The sequence below is a fragment of the Hylaeus volcanicus genome, chromosome 7, assembly GCF_026283585.1.
Source record: "Hylaeus volcanicus isolate JK05 chromosome 7, UHH_iyHylVolc1.0_haploid, whole genome shotgun sequence".
NCBI lineage: Eukaryota > Metazoa > Arthropoda > Insecta > Hymenoptera > Colletidae > Hylaeus > Hylaeus volcanicus.
This window is the reverse complement of record NC_071982.1, coordinates 11,926,287-11,948,078: the sequence shown is the minus strand read 5'-3', so window position 1 is coordinate 11,948,078 and position 21,792 is coordinate 11,926,287. Positions and strand designations below refer to the sequence as shown.

The following is a 21,792-nucleotide window of genomic DNA, read 5'->3' as shown; positions in this document are numbered from 1 at the left end:
AGCTGCATGTAAAAAGGACCCTTTCGCCCGTGGACCGCCCCTGCCCGTCCCTTTTCCTTCAATTCCCCCTGGTTCAACGTCAGCCTGAACGTCCGTCAGTCATTCAAAGGAATCGAATGGCTCGCTGCCCGGCTGAGCACAACGTGCTTGTTAATTACATAGAAACAAAACATGTGTATCCCGCGTAATGCCGCCATATACATAATTCCGACGGCCTTCCCCGCCCACGAATTATTGATTTCCACGGCATTGTTTCGCCCGAGAGGTGGTCAATTTAAACAGTTCGGGGTGGACAAAATTGGGAATCTTTTATGCCTTATATTTCTTTTTTTATATTGGGAAAATTTGACTTGCCGAGGAGACTTTTAATTTATAGGTTTTTTGAAAGAAGCTTTAGAATTTCGTTTTTTAATAAAACAGTGACAGTATGATATACATATATGGGGTTGATTAATGGATATAATATCAGAGTATAAATGGCGACTTGCAAATACTTTTGCGACACTCTGTGTGAATTCGAAACTATTGTTCGTACCTGTCACAATTTTTTTAATTTTTAAATTCATCTTCTTAAGGTGTTTGGAATAAATTTTTCGTTAATTTTAAAATCGAATTCATATCGAATATTTGACCTTAAACACATGAACCTGGCACAGACAAACCGCATTCGAAAGCAGGCGCACCACAACCGATGTTGCTTGGATCCATCAACCTAAGCAGATCAAGGATTACATGTAATTAACGTCTGATTGATGCGATGATCAACGCATGGTTTCACACCTATGAGGAACGAGAACGCGGAATTATGCTAGGGACTCAGGACAAATGGATTCACTCGACGCGAGATTGTAGTCGTCAAATCCTAAGTTGCAGGTCTCGATTCGTAGCAATCTAAAAACATCTTGGATTTTTGAATCTAGGTTCGCTTCATCTCACTTGTATTTCTCAGAAGCCACTATTCATGATAGACGTCTTCATGAATGACCTTCATTCAGCTCTGATCCTCAGCATTATAGTAAATGCTAAGCTACCTATTACTAAATTAAAGCTGTCCACTCACAACAATTCCAAAACATTCTGCAACTGTACTGAATTTATTTAAAAATTCAATTATCGTAGAAGGAGACTTTTTTACAGACCTAATAAGAAGTCCACGCATCCCACGTCTTTTTCCCAGATCCCCAAGAAGTTCATCGACGCTTTCCTGTGACTCTTCTCACCAATCCTACTGATAACAACACCAAAACACCATGCAACTGTATTCAACTTATTCAAAAATTCAACAATCCTAGGAGAAGACCCTTTTACAAACCTAATAAAAATTCTCCACTCTCTTTTCTCAGGTCCCCTAGAAGTTCCTCGACTCTCTTCTGTGACTCTCCTCGCCAATCCTCTCCCCAGAATCCCCACCACACCCCCGATTCGATATCGTCGCGATCCTGGCCCCATGGAGAGGTACGGGCGTCCCAAAGGTGAGCATCGGTGTGGAGCGCCAATATCGCGGCGAACCCAGCGAAAATATGTATCGCAGCTCATCCGTTTTGGCCCATGGGCATGCAGGCAACATGTGCGCCCGCAGACGCACACGTGGACCTGCCGATTACAGCGACGCGCCTCCGGGTTATAACTGGTCCCCGTCTCCTGGGACAGAGCGGCAAATACGGGACGAGGCTTCGTCGACGTACAAACTCACCCTCGTGTCCCCCTTCCCCTCGCCGGAATCGTTCACACGTCTTTGCTGCGTTTGTGTTGAGCGTGCGGGCTCCTATCTGACACGCCGTCGCATCAAAGCGAAACTCGCGAATCTGCATACGCCCCGGCATTTCGACGCTAACGGAGATATACAGTGGGGGATTTTAACGCTGAAGGAGGCGGAATCGTTGCAATTTGATGGACAATTCCGCTGCTATGGACGCTGCGGGTACGACGCGAAGAGGATCAGTCGAATTTTAAACTCGTGTCTTATCATTCGGAGCTGGGCTGCGATCATCGTCGATATTTGTTTATTTGTTGGTTATTTGTTGGATTGATTGCGGGGGATGTCGATGCCTGAATAACCTGAATACGGGTTTGAAAGAAAAATGCAAACCTCATTGACTGTCGACCAACTAATTACTCCAAATATTATCACGAACAATAATAACGCGTTTCAATTACTTGTTGATAAACAACAGTAACGTTGTTATTCCGCTATTACTACATGTTTATTACGAATTATAATGCCATTCGAATACTGCAATCCTCCCAGTTACATACGCGTTGCAGTGCATTCAATTTGACAGCTGTGCATTTGTGGAATCCCATATGCATACAATATGCAAAATGTTAATAAGATAATAAACAAATGTCACGTTTTTCCATCAGTGGCATGGTAATGCGTTGGCTGAAATTCTGTTACACATTGTTGAAGTATTCGGAACACGAGCAAGGAAACCTGAAACGATACAAACATCGCATTTATGTTTATGTGTTTGAGTTAAACAAGTTTACGACAATCGTTTCGTCAAAGTTTAGTGCTCTTGTTGGAGGAAATATTGGTCAGGTACACTTCACGTTTTATCTGTATGGGAGCTTAAGGCTGAAGCGGTCAAACCTTAACTGTACTCTTTTATACTCCCCAAGATGACCAATTTGTGAATTTGTTATCGTCTTGGGGTACGTTTCGCAACTACACGAAAATTAAGCATGATAAACCGAGGTATACAAGTCTAAAAATTTGCATAATACCTATATTTGTTAACAAATTTGGTTTTGTTATCTTACCAGAATTGTTGCTTTATTTATACACTTACTTGGTTTAAATTTCTTGTTCAATGGTCAATGAAACTTCCAGTGCTTTTGCAATATGTCGATTTAGAGATCGATTAATTTATATCATTATTATTTAGAACATTGACTAATGCGATTTAAATACAGACATACGATTGGAACCACAATTAACAATTGGAACAATTATTACGTTTCGTGATTAAATATCACTAAAAAATTTAATCACTGACAATTTTTCTCTGATAGAGTTCATTCTATCTCTTCAAGATTACCGATTTCCAGGTATTTGAATTAATTCCGGGTACTAGAAACTTTCGCATTAGGTAAAACCAGGTCAGAAGTCGTATGAAATGGTCGATTGCGTACGAAACGAATACTTTTACAAAAGGGTAAAGGTAAAGCACTTCCATAAGAGGTCCTAACAATTTTTCAATGTTACCGAACCCATTGTTAGTTCGAGACCAAAGCAAAGTGGATTTCTTAAATGAATTTAACTTTACCTTAGTTTTCACGTCTCTTTGAGATCTTCAATCATACAGTTTATACTCGACTGTAGTACTTTTCTTATTCTGTTTATATTTCTCAATTAGTTCTCGGGGAAACTTGTTGGAAACAATTATGAGGGCTGTACTCATCGATCACTTGTCGCGATTTAAAGTACATAAATATAGCATACTTTGTGTGTTTTGTGTAGCATTCAAAATAAGTTCATTCAATTTTTGATGTAAAGTGAGAGTAAATAAATTGTATTTACAAAAAAGAATTCGTCGTTGAAGGGGTTGAAGCAATGTTATTGCAGTTGTTGAGTTTGATGTATTAATAGAAGTAAGTGCTTGTTAAAGACACCATTGTTACATTACTCGAAACTATATTGTACAAAATTGTTACAAGAAAAGTCGATGACTTTAAGAAAAATTTTATCTTCATTATTCTATTTGCCTCTTCAAACAGTGTACTGTGCTAATATATACTGGAAACATTTATGTTCTCTAATTTGCATAGCCCACCCCCATCACTGAGATTTCTATTATGTTCTGAGGGATGAAACTGGAAGTCCACTATCATTCTGTACAATATTTCTTTCCACTGAGTATTTTTGTTTACAATAAATCTCGACCTGGATTCAAACATTATCTCCAATTTATTTCTATAATTCACCCTCACTGTCTCCAACCCTCCTACATTAGGAGCCGTAGAGGTGTGAATTTAAAAAAAATATTAGCGTATAATAAGACGGATTTTCTTTATATTTACAGTTTCTCCATAAGTCATTTAATTTCAAAAATAAAAATTAAAACCTTAGAAGACCTTTTTCCTGAGATCTCGTAATGGTCTGATCCTGTTGCTGTAGTCTTAACGAACAAAAAGAGCAACGGTCGAACAATCGAATTAAAAAAAATATCACCTTATAGAGAATGACAAAACGAAACTTTTTTTGTATTTGCAGTTTATTCGTAGGACGTTCAGTTTCAGAGATAAAAATTGAAGTCTTCGAAGACCTTTTTCCTAAAATTCAATTTTCGATACGAACTCTTAACTTTTCAATTTTTATTTTCGAAACTAACCGTCCTGTGAATAAACTATACAGATAAAAAAGTTTCGTCTCATCATCCCCTACAATCTGATATGTTTTAAAAATTGATTCAACGATTACAAACATTTCTCTGAGCGTATATACCATCGCGGTCAAAGGGTCAATTATCGCAGACAACAGGTAGCCATCCCTTATCCTGCTCAGTTGTTCAAAATAAAACATAGATCCAGCTATCCCCCGCACGACCACCGCAATTGACGTTCTTATTGCATTTGAATTCCGAACGCAATAAATTCACCGTAACGTCAACCCTTAAAAGCTCGAAACAATCCCGGCCTGGCGATCCCTCAGGATCGCTCGAAGCCGAGGGAAGGATTTTCCCGTGGCCAGGGCTCTCGGTTGCCGGAACTTTCCACGGCGAATACTTCAGCCCCGTGGAGCTAAACTCGTTCCCCGTTACGACGTAATGGACGCATTCAGCTAAAAGCGTGATTTTGCCGGTCAACGGAAAGTTATAGTCCGTAATTGAAGGTACGGTAACAAGAGTTACAGGAGCGGTTCAGCCTCGGGAGCGTTTACGAAAACTACGGTCGCGCAACTCTCGACGAAGAGTGCCGTGAAGCAGGCAAGTGGCGGGGTTTAAATTCGAATTAGCCTACAGGCGAGAAATCCTGCTAGGCCCCTCCCTCTCCCCCCTCCCCCTTGGACAAAGCCACCCGCGGTATTAAGCCATTAGACCGTAACGAGAGTTGATTAAGTGTGCCGGCGACCAGGGTTGCGGACGACCGAGAGTTTGGCCACGACGCACGCAAAAAAAGCGCTAAACGCTGGATATGAACTGGAACCGCGAAATGCGGAGGGGATGCTGTTGCATCGAGGAACCATCGTTTCGGCGCTGAGAATGTTTTCTCGCACGGTTAAATTGCGTCCGATGGCACAGGGAGAAGCTTATTTTGTATAGGGTTATTGATTGATTTGGCATAGTTTCATTGTCGAAATAAGAAATGTTGGATGAGAACCACAGAGGATTCGTAGGATTACCTTGATAGAATTTCAACATCCCTTTGTTGATCACATTTTTTAAATTGTCGTCAAAACGAGGCCTGGTTTCTGAAACTGGTAGAGCTTTATGAAAAAAAAAAAGATTGAGGGAACTTGACGTATGTTACTACATACATATGTAAAAACTAATATTGGAGAAACTGGTAGTGGTATAATACATGCGTATAATACTATAATGTATATAGAAAGAAAAATTAAAGAAACTCTAAAGGTATTTCTGTATATATTAAAAATAGAATTGAATTAACTGGTAGTGTTATATGTAAAAAGTAACGAAAGACACTGTACATGTATTTCTAAGTATATAAAATTTAATATTGAAGAAACTGGTAGTGGTATAATATATAAAATGAAAAATTAAAGAAACTCTAAAGGCGTTTCTGTATATGTATATTAAAAATAGAATTAAATTAATTAACAGCAATATAGGTAAATAAAAATAAAAGAAACTGCATACGTATTTCCCCGTATAAAAAATATGAAATAGGACAATCTGACAGTACTATACATAAAAAAAATTGTAGAATACCAACATACACTCTTACCACCAAAAAAAAAGTTCCAGAATTTCCAAAAAAAGAGAAACGCAACGAATCATTCCATCCACTCCTACCCAAACCATTAAAACGATAAAAAAAAAAGACCCTTAAGCACAGAATTAGCACTTTCCCTAAATGTCCCTAATTCGCAAACTGCCCAATGCAGCCTCCAAAGCACCAATCATCCGCTACTTTCCTATCTTTGGCCTCCTCTATCAGTATCGATGCATCGCGCAGGAATCCGTCAAAGAATGATAATTCGCCGTGGTATGCCGGCGGAATGGATTGGAGCGGGAATCATGCACAGAGGGCCGCGATGCGCGAAACTTATACGCGCGAAATTATTTTCGTCCGACCACGCGCGGACGGGACTTTAATTTGCGATAGAAGCGGACCGCTGTCAAAGGGATGCCGTGCGGTTCCAATCCCCTCCCTCGTCTCGCGTCCGTTCCCCACCACTCGGCCATCAACCAGCCGATTTAATTAATGTTCCATCCATAGGTACAGCGGGGAACCCCTCGGAAACATCGTTTCTCGCAGCTGTTGGCCGAGAGAGAAAGTACCAGCGCGAAACGAATGAAATTGCGTTTTTACGTTGCCATAATGAGATGTTCCTGCGATTGGGGGTATTGTGGTCCGGGTTTTTGCGACTAAAGAGAGGGAGGGGGTTCGTTACCCCCGTCGGAAGACGATTCCGTGTCGAAGAAAAACGCCCACACGAAGCTGTCAAGCTCGTTGTAATTTTCGCGATCGCCGGGAAGCTCGTTTGTTGGCCATAGAGTAGGCAAATGAGCTTTCGGTCGAACTCTTTGCTGGAGTTATTGACTTACTACGTTTCGGAGCTTTAATTACCTCGCGACTTGGTACTTTTATGGACGATTCGGGAGCTGGGAACCGTTGGGGATTATTTTTGGAGGGGCTGTTAACCTCCCCAAGGGTGATTCTGGGGAGGAATGAGGAACGGTATTGATATCGTTGAGTATTTACAGATTTTGTTATACATATTGAAAATTTTACAATTTTAATATCTGTGGAAAATTTAATTATCAATATATGTATGTTGACAATTTTCTTGGTCACTTCTTCACTATGGTATATAAAGTAATTTGAATTGGAATACAGCATTATATATAATATGATAAAATATTTATCAATAAATAATAGTATATATATATAATAATATATATAATAATAAAATAATAGTATATAGTATATATACACTATACGAATAAACACACTGTTCAGAAATGAACATTCAACAGAATTCAAATATGGAATACTAAAAGAGAAGCCAAAGGTACCAAATATAATTTCTTTGTAAAGACACCCGCAAAATATCAACCCCTTGAAGCCACTAATGCAGAGGATACCTTATATGCTCACGATGCACATAGTAAATAAATATTATGCGTACACTATGCGTCCCCTCCCCCGTCTCGTATATTCTGCAAAAGTATATTCTTGGTGTCATCCGCTTCGATGAGCACGGGGATCTGTCGGCGTTGTTATTTGGAGAAAACGGATGAGTGACCTCAGACAAATTGACCACTCAAGCTCTCAGGGAGCACGCATCCCTTACTGTCCTCCATTTGCCGGCCACGTCGCCCGACGATAAAGGCTTGATCCGTGACTCGCAGCCGCCCTCTGCGCCTTCCACGCTTCCCTAACTCTAATTAGCCCCTGAACAACCCCTCGAGGCGATTGTTTCGTCTTTTGTCGCTTCAGCGGAAACAGGGAGCACGAGTGTAAAATTGCGCGATCGAAGATGAAGTTTTTTCTGTTTTTAGGGAAAGGATAAGTTAAAAAGACATTATGACAGGGCCGAATTTAGATGTTTGAGAGGCGGAATGCCTGACTCTTTTTACCTTTCGCTACTTTACAATTCGTTTCTCTTTATATTCATCGCCCCCGGAATTTCTACCGTCGTTAAATGAACACGTTTACGACCTGTCGGTTATATTTGCCATGCATGCGGCCATTTCTAAGCATCGTTTCCTATACCGACGATTTACTTTCCCCAGCCCGTTTCAATTTACCCCTACATTTTACGATTCCATTCTTTTACGAACGTTCTTGGAGGAGTTCAAGGTCTCCTGCATCTTTTTTCGTAACGGCGACAACAGGAATAACAAATAGGAGATGTGTTCACATGGCGTGATATTTAAATAAGAATTATAATGGTATTAATACATTATACATAGAGGTTATAAATTGCTACGAAAATAATTATAACAAAATGACCTATTAACGGTAATGAAAGGAAAAATGTACCTTTATATACATATAATGATAGAAAAAATTCTAGATATTCCTTATTCTAGATAACAAGTAACACTTAACAAACTTATTATACATACAGATTTACACAAAAATAAAAAATAAATGGACTCCATGCATATCCTCAGATGAAAACAAAAATTGAAGAATCTATAAAAATAATATTTGTGTAAAGAAAAATAATTGAAGTATCTCCATATGTACTCCTATGGGAAATTCAATCTCTATTTACAAACGTAAATAAAGAAAATTCCTGCGCGGAACAAACTATATAAACAACCTGCACAGGCAAATTGCAATTAAAAATGAGATCACGGTATTCCTCCCCTCTATTTACACTAGACAGTTAAGAAATTGGTTCGTAAGCCTAACGATCCGCAAACTCACGCCTGACGGCTTCCACCCCGGCCGAGGGAAGTCTGCGAGCTCGCGTCAGATTAAGAAATAGCGCCGACGAGAGGAGGAGGCGATAATAATAATAATAATAAAAAAGAAAACAAGAAAAAGAAAGGGAAACGGGCAAAGAAGCGACGGGGACGTAAAATGCGGGCTGGTCTCATTTAAATGTACGATACCGCTCGCCTCTTATCGCATTATAGTAAATACGGACTATACCCGTTCCCGACGGAAACGAGGAGAGAACGGCTGCACCGCTGATTGCAAATTGACTTCGCTACCGAAATAATACCAGCGAGCCCCCGGTTACTTGCGATTCTTATTGCACGAAGTTCGTTACGGTTATTCTTTTTCTCTGTCCGCCTCGCTCCGCACACATTCGTTCCCCTGTTTAAACGTACGCGCACATGCGCTCGGCCTTCTCGAGTTCCCGGGGTATTTCGTTTCGTTCCCTCTTCTTTTTTCGGCTCTATTATTTACCTCCAGTCTCCTTTGTACCGTTCTTTGTCGCGCGCGTTCGTCGAGAACCTTGTAATCCAATTTATTTCCCGTCCCCGCTTTCTTTTATTTTTTTTACCTGCGCGTTACTTACCAGTCTTTTAAAGACCTTAACTCCTCGACGAGGATCTGTTTGCTGGACCCCTTAATTATCGGACTCCTTCTCGTTGTTTATTTCGGAGATATTGCATTCTTTTTGTTGCTACGATTACAAGCGAACCGGGAGGGAGGGGGGGGGGGCGTGTGAATTCATAAGTACATAAGGATTAATAGAAGTTTTTGAGAAATATGGAAATGAAAATCATTTGAATATTGTGATTCTTATATATGTTTATTTGAAATTATTTTTCTAAATTTATCGATGCGTTTAATTTTTACACCTGTGGGCACTTCTTTTATCTAAATACTTTTTTTCTTTGTTTAGACTTCTAGCTGGCTGAAATTTTAAGGGACAATTTGTTAATACTTATTTCAATATCATTTCATTTGGAAAACTTCGGATCATTCGAATTAATTCGTTTTCTAAATGCGACCGCTCAGTTCCTTTTTCCTTTTAAAATGACGGATGTAGGTCAAGCCGAGGGAAATGACTGGAGGGTATATTCATTATAAATATTCAGTACTTCTCTTGTAAATGAGTGGCGTAACAGAAATGAAGGAAGAAAATGTTTCACTAGTTTCGATAAGAAATACCAGGAACAATTGAAAACACTTTTCAGCATTTGCAACAAGTTCCAAATAATAAAGCTGCCCTTAATTCCATTGAAATGGGAAAAATAATAATAGTCATAGTTCATTATCAATCAAAATTTGTTCGAAATCAAAAACAGTTATAATACCCTTTAACAATGTTTTAAATCAATCGAGAACGGAACTAAATATCACACCTTTTACTCAAAATAGTAACGACTACCTGCGAACCTTAATAATTCAACCTGAAAAAGAAACATCGAAACTTTCCCTGTTTCATTCCAGTAAAAAATGTTGGTAATTAGTGACCGAACACCATATTCGAGAGGAAAATATTGCTTTCATTAATTCTGCGTAACGAAACTGTAATTGTACCTCGCGGAATTTTTGTTAATTCTTTTTCGACCGCGACTTGGCAAGAAAACTTCCAGCCCACGAATTCTGCGAAAAACGAGCAACGTTTGTAATTATACGAGTTCCTTCTGCTCTTCAGGGCCCGTCGAGCAACTTCCAAACAGGAATTCCCCAGAACCGTGGAGGGTGAATTTTCCAATGGCGTATACTTATACGCGTAATTTGAAAGCGTTAGTTGGAAGACTAATTGAATAGTCTGTAATTTTTCCAAAATGGAATTCGACAGGAATCTTTAACCTCCTCACTTCAGATAGTTGATTACTTGATTAAGCTCGAATAACGAGTACAAATATTATTTATTATGCTTGTAATAGGTAATTATGATATGAGAAATATGCTAAGAATAAGCTGAATTTGTTCGTTTTTAAGAGAAAGAATAACCAATGTAACTGTGTAATGGTGAAATATTATTTAAACATAATTTGAATCACATAAACATAATTTTATTGTTAGTATCAAACAAGCATGTATAAAACCCATGTACCTACATATGAATATTGAATGCAATAGTCAATCTAATAGACTAAAAGCTCTTTGAAATATATGAACTTGAACTTATTATAATAACCCTTTAGATAACACACGAACAGACACCAGTGCTTGCATCTTTAATAAACTCACACATTATCACGTATTGATAATAAATTAAAGTGGCTTTAGACTAGGCATGAACTAAAAGCTCCCTTGAAATAATCTCTCAGACCAAGATGGTTACTAAACGTTAACTCTCAATTTTTTAAATTAAATTACGATCGAATGGAAAATCGTGCAACTTTTATCTCTCCCTCTCTCATTCCCTGTGTAACGAGCAGCCTTGCTCACGAAACGAGGAACGTGCATCGCGCCGATAAACGCGTCGCCCCGCTGCGAAAACGTTTAATCGACAATCACGGCTCGATTGTCGGCCGCCCTATATTGCCGCCTTAATTGCAACGCATTAATTATAATGGTATGATTATTGGGCCGCGAGCGTGGTTACCACCGCCAGTCTCATCGGCGCCGATTAGGCCGTCTTTATGTACGCTGGCATCGTCCTGGTAACTAATGCCGACACCGTTAGAGTGCCACCATTCGATCACCTGTCATCTCCGGCTGCCAGCAGGAAGAGACGATTACTCGAATCGGTGTGGGTGCGATATATTTCCCTAGGACGCGCGGAATGTTGAGAAAAGGATGAGGAAAAGAGACTTTTTTTGTGGAACAAAGTATAATCGTAATAATTTCTTTAGCCCTTTACAGTCTGCGCCATCTCGTTGCAAAATGTGCGATCAGGAATCGCATTACGTAAAATAGTCTAATTTTGGAAACGTGTCTTTTTTTTTTGGTATTATTGATTATAAATTCTTAAAGCTTTCTAGAAGCGTCGACTTATATATAGAAAGCTGTCATTCTAAAGCTGTAAATTCTTATAGCTTTCTTGAAGCTTTTATGTTTAATAAAGGATTTATGTTTCCAGTGATGTCACTAACAAAATTTGCTAGACTTACGATGTCCCCTCATAGGGTTAGACATAGGAATGAATGTTACATTATAAGATTAGAAACCTTGAGGAACAAAAAGTACCTTACCTAGCTTATTCCGAATACTTTTTCTGAATGAAACAGAACAAATTGTATGATATGTAAAAAATGAAATTCAAAGCTACCTTAAATCTTCTGCAAGGCGTAGACGAAGGTTATGCAAGTAGAATTAGTTATCTAAAGATTTCTAAAACTAAATTTAAATATAACCCACAGGAATGCCTCGACAGATCTAGAACACGTGACCTAGAAAGAAAAGCTGGCTATTCTTGAACCATGTCGTATATTCTTACAGTAATCCAGCATGCCTTGTCTACGTCCTTGGCATCCTTGTATCACTAACAGGTCCGAAGCTACACAAAGCTTCTCTTTTCATTTCTCCTAGGTACGTTTATTTCACGAACAATTTATAGTAGGTTTCAATTTTCTTTATTCACTCCGAAGTATTTTATTCTACGATTCAAGGCTTCCGGGTGCAAGCCTGGACGCCATAGGCCCTTGACGCAGGAAACAACAATACCATTCACTTTCTAAATGAATCTTATAAACAACACTGTGTCATCATTTGGACTCAGAAGAAATGCGCTACAATGTTGACACAAAATGTCCAGATATCTATGATTCCACTTTTCATTTTTAATGAAAGAGTGAGCTACCACATTCGCGCACCTCTCACTTCTCACACTAAATGTTTCCCCGGTAGATTTACCCATCCCTGTCCACTTGGAAACTCCGTCAGCCATGTCTTCTCTCCCTCCCTTTTTAATTATTCCGCGCTGCAAGGGAAATATTTCCTCACGAAGACGTTGGCGAACAAAGGCCACTCGGAGGATCAACGAAATACTGGAGAAGGATTCCTCGGAGGATTCGCGGGGACGTTGAATGGTGGCTGTGGGTCGACGAAGGTGGGCCTCCAGTGTAAGTTCCAGGGTGGCCGAGATAATGGGCCAGGCTTATGGCGCACAAGGGGAGGATGCCAGCCGCAGCTCGCGACATTTGCGCGCTACGGCTTAAGTTTCGTAATACCACTCACGACGGCTGTGATACAGTGTACATGTGGCGGGTGGACACTTAATACAATTCGCATACTTGAAGAAATCGACCTTCAACAACTCCCCGTTACCGGCTGCATTGTTTCCGTCATTTCGAGAGATCGTTTCGGGAACCCTGAAGACGATGCAGACGTAAGCTTAGCTCTCTTTAGCGTTAGTAGAGTGAAAGGAGTTTGAGACTTGGATTAGGTGTCAAGGTGCTTGGGAAGAGGTGTTTAGATTTGTAGAATCAACTTGAAGTTTCGAACTCTGAATAGTTTGGTATTGTAGGGGAATTGATGAAGAGATGGGATACATTGTTGGGGTTTATTTTGTGACTATTCGTACATTGAACTGGGAAGTAGTTTGATTGTGCCTGCCATAACTGGTCTTTAGTAGAAAAGAATTTTTAGGCTTGGATCAGGTGTCGACTGAGGTCCTGGATAGTAGCTATTTAAACCTGTGGGCAAATTCTTAGTAAAATATATTATACATAGGAATGATTCTAATGCAAAAGATTTTTGATGCCTGAGAATCGATCAAGAATCTGTGAATACACTAACGGTGCTTGATCAAAGTATTTATCAACAGAGCGTTCCACGTTACCAGGAGGACGATCTATCTTATCCACTGACTGTTCTACGTTATCTACAGAGCGAACTATGCTATCTATTGAGTGTCTACGTTGCCAATACATCAATCTTTCCTATCGACAGAGTGTTTTACATATTTTTAAGGATAAGACACATATATAATTATTATTCCACTCTAAACTACACATTTCAATATACACTCTTATGCTATTAACAACGTTAACAATAGAGTATAAAATGCCCTCGCCCAGTATTATCCAGGGTTCACATAATGAAAATACCGCGAAGGTCGCAAGAAACATGACCGCACCGCTGACAGAACGGTTTTGTTTCACGGAACAGCTATTTCATCCTTACTGTTTGATAAACCAAAACGTTTACGCTATTTGCGCTCCGGCTGTAGGATCGCCGCGAGCTGAACCGAGCTGACCGTGCGCTGAAACACGATATTTTTCGCAAAATCCTGAACCGACCACAGCCCCGGTGATTCTGAATATCTTTCGCTACCGTTCCGGTTTCTATGTAACGATCAAACGAAACAGCAATGTAAATTGTGTACTCCCTGGCTCGCATATTTTATTTGCTTTACAAGCATCCGCCGTGCGCGTTTATTTTTCCCAGGATCATAGAGATACAGGATTTTAAATTTGACCGACGAAAGGTATTCGATACACGGGCGTCATCGAGTATCGATTGTTTTTTCGGGGGAGATTTTTAACAACTGTTGTTGGACCTCTTTGCAATATTCAAGTTAATTCCTATCATCGCATCATTATTTTTTAATGAAATCATGTACAAGATTTATATTTCTCTCTTCAATAATATTCCGAATGTTATGCAGTAAAAATACAAACATTTACTTGACTTCAGTTACGAATCTTGAGTCAATATGTTTTTAAAACAAGTAGAAATCGTTGGGTTCTTTCACTACGAATTCAATTATTCTCTAAATACCAGACCATGGATTTTAATCATTTTCCAACATATCACAGTTCACACTAAATTAAAGGCAGTTTAAGTCATCATTTTGTCGATTTCCAATAACTTTAATAAATACAGAATGTCAAAGTTCACTTTGTTCGCCTGTTTTATCAAAATGGTGTAAATGAATTTGCACGAATAAATTTTTTTCGAAATAATTAAAACCCTCCCCGCTTTTACCCCGGAACGTAATATTTGTTTACACATTCGGTTACGTCTGTTGTCAGCAATCGAAACGAAACATCCAGTGCCACCCTCGAAAACGCGACTCATCGATCCGCTTCCCTTGTCTCCATTAACTAATCGACACACAACGTTCCCCGAGCGAATACGAATTTTTAATATCGCGCACTCAAAGCCTACTAAAACTCCGTAGCGGTGCAAATATTATTCCACCTCGCGGCAATCATAACTACCGGCTTGTTTTTCCAGAACTGAGAAAAATAACGGCGAATTAATAAAAAGGTGATAAAAAAAAATGCATCAATCGACGAGTCCCCCCGCGCCAGCCGAACCTCTACTGCCCCCTACACCCCCTCCACCCCCCGGACGCATGATTGGATAAAGTGTCCTATAATTCCTGGTGACAGCGCGATTGTCAATATTAACAGAGCTGCAATTGACTGTTAGCGGAGGCTCGCGCCGCTGGCGGCGAAGATAAATTTACCGCGTGTACGAGGAAATTGAAAACAGTTTACACTGTCGAATTGCTCAACTGGCAAAAAAAGAAAGGATGGGCGGGCGGGGTTGGGGTCGGGGGGATCGGCGAAAAATCCCCCCAAACGGATACCATCGGTCGTAATTGTCAGCACATAGAGTTCGAGCCTTTATCCGACTGATAACACATATCTGACAGGATAGAATCCTGACAGCGCAGCTGCCGAAAGGTAAACAAAATTTGCGAAACCCGAATATTGGGAAGCGATCGATCCCCCTCCTCCTCCTCCTCCTCCTCCTCCTCCTCCCCTCATGGGCGAGCAGGAGGCGCTCTCGAAAGCGGTTTCGAAAATGTTTTCGGAGAGCGTAACCGGGTTCGAACACGTCTACCACCATTAATTTCAATTTGATTAAAATTTTTGTTTGCACGCTCCACCCCTGGAATTTTCCATGTACTCCGGTGTTCGATGGGTTGCACGGCGTGGGGTTTGGGGGTGGAAAAAAAGTTGAATCTCATCGTGCCTCGTAAATACCTATTTTCATTCGTCCATCCATCGCGGAGCTTCATTTGGTACGAGTGAACTCCGCTACTCCATTTATTTAGTTCCGGATACTTCGAGTCCTGCGCTTGGAACATTACTTCCAATTATTTGCAATTCCTTTTTTTATGTTGAGTACCTTTTACCAACAATCGAATCGTTTCGTGATTGTGCACGGGATTGTATTTCAGTGATAATTTTGGGACATACATTAATGTGAATAATTTCGGTAGAAAAAGAGATTCAATGTTTTAACAAAATTGCGTGAGAACTGTTTTAATGGTGAAAAGAAGGTGTTTATAGAACTTTGGTATCATTTTAAGGGCGTGGTATTTTATTATTGTATGGTAATCATTTCATTATTTTGCGGTACAGACATAATGTTAAAATTTACATACGTAATATATTAAATATCATGTACAGATATAATACTTTTAAACTCAGTATCTATATATATATATACATACATATATCTTGCTAGCAAGTTGTAGGAATATTTTAGGCTAGAAATAATTCAGAATACTTACTTCTACTTCTTCTTACTTCTACTATATATATATACATATATCTTGCTAGCAAGTTGTAGGAATATTTTAGGCTACAAATAATTCAGAATACTTATTGCTTCCTTTCACATTTGCTGTTGATTAATATTTCTTCAGAAAATATTGAAACAGGAACCAGTTGAGACATTTCATTTTTCAAATTATATTTAATATGAAATTGTTGTACATTGCATATACCAATTCTAAACTAAACCTCTACATACATATATTTATTCATATCTTGCGAACCCTTATGAACATTTTCCTATATAAATAATCCAGAAACCTTCTTGCTTCCCCTTTAATTTTCTCTTAAAACGCTACTAAAACATAGACCAGTTGAAAATTTAATATCTTAAGAAACTGGTTCCCTACTAAAGAGTTCCGTTAAAATCCACCGCTCATGGAAGTGTATCCCAGGTCCACGGGGGGGTGAAAAAATTCCCCAGACGCAGGGGTTGAAGCGCAATTTGCGGTGGCGTCAACATCACGCAAAAACGCTCGCAGTCGTACGAGGAACGTAATCGCAGTCGAATCCAGAAACGCGGATCGCGCAAATGCACCGATGGCGGAGCGCCGAGAGCGTGGATGGGATTTTAGAAGGGTTGCATGGCTAAGGTAAACGATATTTGCGAAGCTTGGGGGATCGATAGCAATTTAACCGCCCTTCGCCATTCTCTACGAGCACCTCCCTTCGGTACATCTATGTACTTTCCTCCGACCTGGGTCCACCACCACCACCACCACCGTCATCGCCATCCTGGCTACTGGTGCTTCTGCCCGTTTCTCCGCTCCTTCCTCTCGATGGCTAACCCTCCCCCGAACCCACCCTCTTGCTACCACAGCGTGGCCCAGTCGGAACTCATCCATATACATCAGGAAAATTAATATCTGGGCTTCATTCGCGCGCTGAATAAACTCGGTTGCCTCGCTCGCCTCCTTCCACCCTCTACCGCCATCTTTTTCTTCCCTTGCCCCCGATTCTGGACGACGGTGATCAACCCCTTGTCTTTGTACGCTCTTGTTTCTCTCCGTCGTCTTTTTTCCCCGATGCTATCTCGATGCAGGCACTACGATGGTGGGAAGAAATGGTCGCGTTTGGTAATAACTTCCGGGGTGAACATTAATTCGAAAACGGAGGAGGGGGTAGTATTTTTTCGTCGCCTCGACTGCTGGGCTGATCGTGGTCGTGGAGCTCCTCGGGGTCGGACTATGTACTTATTTATCGTCAGGGCCTTTTTTATAACGTAGATTACCAGGGGGGGTGTATTAAATTAAGTTCAACCATGTCACATCTTCAATTTCTCAAAATACTCGTAAATATATTATAAATTCTCTAATCTTGTATTAGGTGAATCGGAAAATGATGTCGTTTTTGCAATTTTGAATACTTGTTTATCGTTCATCAGCTCATTGATTTTTATCGATCTGGCATTGGCGTTTCCACACTAGATGGTAAAAGGTTATTGATAACGGGAGCGATTATACAATTAATAATTAAAAATAGAAATTTATAAAAAATTTGTTTGAATTTAATGTCAAAGAAACGACATTACTTTCCAGTCCACCTAATATTTTCAATTATTCAATTCCTTTTTTAATTTTCTATAACTTCGACAAATGAAACTATTTACAAACGCCTCCAGTAATTTCATTTGACTGTGTCTAATTATGCGCAGAAGCTGCCAAGTCTGTTGAAGTGGACCCTAACTGTTTGAAAAAAATGAGCACAAGAGCAGTTGAGCACAAGTTGCGCTCTGCGTGTGATTCATCGATCTCGTATCCGTGGAGAACGTCCAGTGTACCTGGACCGCTTATATTTACATATTTAACTAACTCAACGGGCCGAGCAGTAACGCGAACGCGGGCCGAATAATCTAGAATATGTTAATTCAGCACGAGGTGCATACCATCGCTTTGAATTAGCGCGAACACTTCTACGCGATTACTGTGCACGGTCAATGTCGACGCATAGGATTATGCTACCCAGTGTCTTTGTCCTCCATCCATATTTCCTTTTCTATTCTTGATTTGGTGTCCCTTGCCACTGCCGGTGGCAGCTGTTTCTCTTGAACAATTTCAAATAGTTATGGTGGTTGGTCATAGTATTTATCGACCGAGTGTTCTGCATTACCTACAAAGCAAACTACCTTATCTACAGAATGTTCTACGTTGCCAACAGAGCAACAAGTGTTATTTATACAATGTTCTATTTTATCGAATCATAATTTCAAGGGGAATACACATATGATTACTATTTTAGGATATTTTAGATTTAGACTATTTAGACTGTTTACTATTTTAGATTATTATTTACGATACTATCCTGCTACTATTGCACACAATTCTTATAATACGTCAGGCATAAAATTTTACTGCAAATATTTTCTAAATCAGTAACTGGATGCTTCCGAAACTCTATACGATTACCTTCAGTATATCTAGTAGAACCAATGACAACCTATGACAATTATTATTAACTGAACAGCACACCTAGCTGACCACCCACCTAGACACCATTCTTCATTATCGATCTGGCAACTGGATCGTCGTCAAGATCCGAATCGCGCCATCCATCATTTTTTCTCGTTATCTTGCCACGATGACAGATCTGTCACACAATTATAGTCGACGACTGCTCGTCGACGGGCCAGTATAATCGAGTGAACGCTTGCGACGAGGGTCTGTCAAGCTGAAACGGAGTTAAGGTCGCTTAACGCTAAGGGCTTTGTAACCTAAAATCCACAGCCAAAGTTTGGCGCCACTTGGCAACAGTTGTCCTCGGATCACGAAGGCCATCTAAGGTCTCGAGAGATCCTCCAACGGCTGCTAGTTCTTCTGAGTGCGCTTCAGTGTTGTTGTCAGTGTGCCGTGGAATATGCGAAAGCGACACTCCTCTCATACCTGAGGAGTTCTCGTTTAACTCTTTAGCCCGCTGCCCAACTTCGTTCCTCTGCCGCTAATGGACGTGATCGATGGGCTTCCTGAACTACTTTCGGACCACGGTCTGGGTTTGGTCTATTTCCTCTATTCGCGCCATCAGGATAGATTTTTCCCTGCTCTAGATTTTCGACCAGAGAACGTCCAGAATTTTGTTTTCAAACTTTCAGTTGAACTTTTCGGAGGGTTATAGTTTGTGGAAGGAAAGCATTCGTTTTGGTCTTTTCATGGTTTTCTAAAGTCTCAGGTTTTAAAAGTATAGCGCCGAGAGAGTTATATGGTGACATTGAAATAATTTTTGTGGAACTTTGACTTTGATTTTGAAACTGAAATCTCTGTGTGCTTTAAGACTACATGACAAACATTAGGGGCTTTGGTTAATTTGCACATAGGGATAATAATATTTGTTTATACTTTTTTTTGAAATTTTAAGACTATGTTCAGTTTCGAATTTTGTAATACTAATCGGATAATTTGTTTCCGCGTGTTTCAGGCAATGGAAATTTAGAGCTGTTCGATAGTGAGAGCGGACCGGACCTCACACTATCACCTCAGACCTTCACGTCAACGGCAGAGGCCTTCATCAATGACAATAGCGATAGTCTCGGTGTTCCAGGAGACAACGATACGGGTGAGTCCAACCTTCAATCGTAAAATACTTCCTAAAGAGACTTTAGGACTTTATGTTTTATTAAAACCGAAATGGTTTGGAAAGTATTTGATTTATATAATATATTTATAGATATTTATGTTAATGTGTCAACCATAACTACGCTGACAAGTGTATCCTGTTATTAAAAAGTAAATCCTAAAGCCTTTTAATGAAAAACCATTTGCTTGATGCTTCTTTAGCACCTTGTCTGACCATAGCCTGACCTATTCTACTTAATCTCAAACGTAACAGTTCCAAAATAATTCGATTCATGAAAATCTCTAACGACAATTCCAAAATATGGTTTATATTTGAAAATGACGATAAAAAACAGTGAGTTTACATATAATATACAGTTCCATAATCAGTTATAAAAATTGAAGCAGGAAATTAATTAAATAGTACATCTGAAATATGCATTCCATCGAAAAGAGTATTTTAAATATAAATTCTGTTTTGGAACTAAAATTGAAAATACATGTGTCGTTAAAAAAAGTAATGTCGAAAGTTATTTCTTGTATGTACAAATCAATTATTACTGAAGCGACGTTTATGTCAACCTAGTATTCGATTTAAGTAGAATTACCTCGTATACATCAGACACGTAACAGATTTCAATAATACGAATTTCATAATGGTTACCAAAGTAGTAGCGCGAGTTACTGTACTTTAACATTCACTGAAATTTAATAAATAAAAACCATAAAGGGTTCCAAGAGACCAACAATATTTTAGAATCCTCAAAAGAATACAACTTTAATACAACTTTTTAATACACCCCGTGTTCCAGAAACGGGAACCGCGATTTTTAATACGTTAATACACCGAATAATAAAGCGAAATCTTATTTGTCCATTACTATAACGAAGTGGAAAGCGATTGGATCCTCCCCTTTGTGCTCGCGCATCCATTTGCCCTATTAAATTCATCTCAGGCGAATCGCTCGCTCGCTCGCGAATCGCTGAAAATCTCGTGCGTTTTAATCCCGAAACCGTTTCTGACCGACTTTCAACTTAATTGGCCGAAAGGGCATAGGATGCCGATCGTTTAGCGTCGTTAGGCGAAGGAGCCCGTGAGCAATGCATCAATGAACGCAGAGTTACAACTAGTTCGAACATGTCGGCTCAGTCCATTTCCGTGCTCATGCCACCGGTATGTAGTACTCATTGTTTCCTGCGAGTACAAGGGAACCGTTCCAGTCGTACAACGACTATAAAACGTCCGCCATTGTTTCCCGCAGACAGGCTGCATGATAATCAAGTCGCCTTTCTCGAAGGGCTTGATGCTTTAATCGAGATACGAACGTCTTAAGTGTACCTCGTATTTCTGTTAGAAAACGTGCTGTACATTCGTTGATTGCAGGTAGGAAATATAAAGGTGTGCAGGGGAAAGTGTGCATTAAATAATAATGCAATTTGAATCAATTTTCAAATATTTTCAAAGGCGTGTATTCATGTAGTCAAATATTTTGATACTTATACGCAACCGTTTAAGACAAAAAGTACAGTAGCTGTGAAAATAAATAAAATTCACTGTAATAATTCCTGTCGTGAAATAATCTTTACGATACATAATATTCATTGTGATGACCGAAGAAACGAGTGAAGAATTCTTGAACTAGAAAACTTTTTAAAATAAATAATATTTATTGGAATAATTCGTGGCATAAGGTAACTTTGAAAATGGGTATGATTCACTGTAATGGCCTATATATTAATTCAATAAAATAATGTAATTAACCAACTCGTAACGTTCTGAACATTTGTATTCATATGAAGAAAAACTGAGAAATAATTAAACATGTTCCTCCATAAATAATAAAACAATAAAATTCGAACCAATCGTACGTGTAAAACGAGAATTACTTATACTGCTCATCGAGTCTTGCTTTTTATATTTGCTATCACTATTTTCCATCCACGTAATGACCGTTATCGTAACAAGTTGCGACATGGAAAAAAGTTGAAAAAAAAAAAAAGGAACGCAGCGAACCCTTCATCGCGATGCGTAATTGCAACGGAATGCAGCTGCATCGCGCAACCTTTCATCCCCCGACGCGTGAATCACGCGTAGCCGAGCAAACGAGCGTCCTGGCCAAAAAAAAATATCGGATTTCAAGGGTCGAGCCAACGGCCGCGTGCCGTGCTCGATTGCC

At 39.6% G+C, this 21,792-nt stretch overlaps 1 protein-coding gene across 4 annotated transcripts in view; it reads left to right on the top strand.

The window, feature by feature from the left end:
• LOC128880023 (uncharacterized) overlaps positions 1–21,792 on the top strand; it is a 678,051-nt gene that overhangs the window by 394,107 nt on the left and 262,152 nt on the right. For all 4 annotated transcript variants that reach the window (XM_054129644.1, XM_054129645.1, XM_054129646.1 and 1 more), the window contains one exon: positions 19,479–19,616. In XM_054129644.1, coding sequence (XP_053985619.1) covers positions 19,479–19,616 — 138 coding nt within the window. The remainder of the gene's footprint in view (positions 1–19,478; positions 19,617–21,792) is intronic.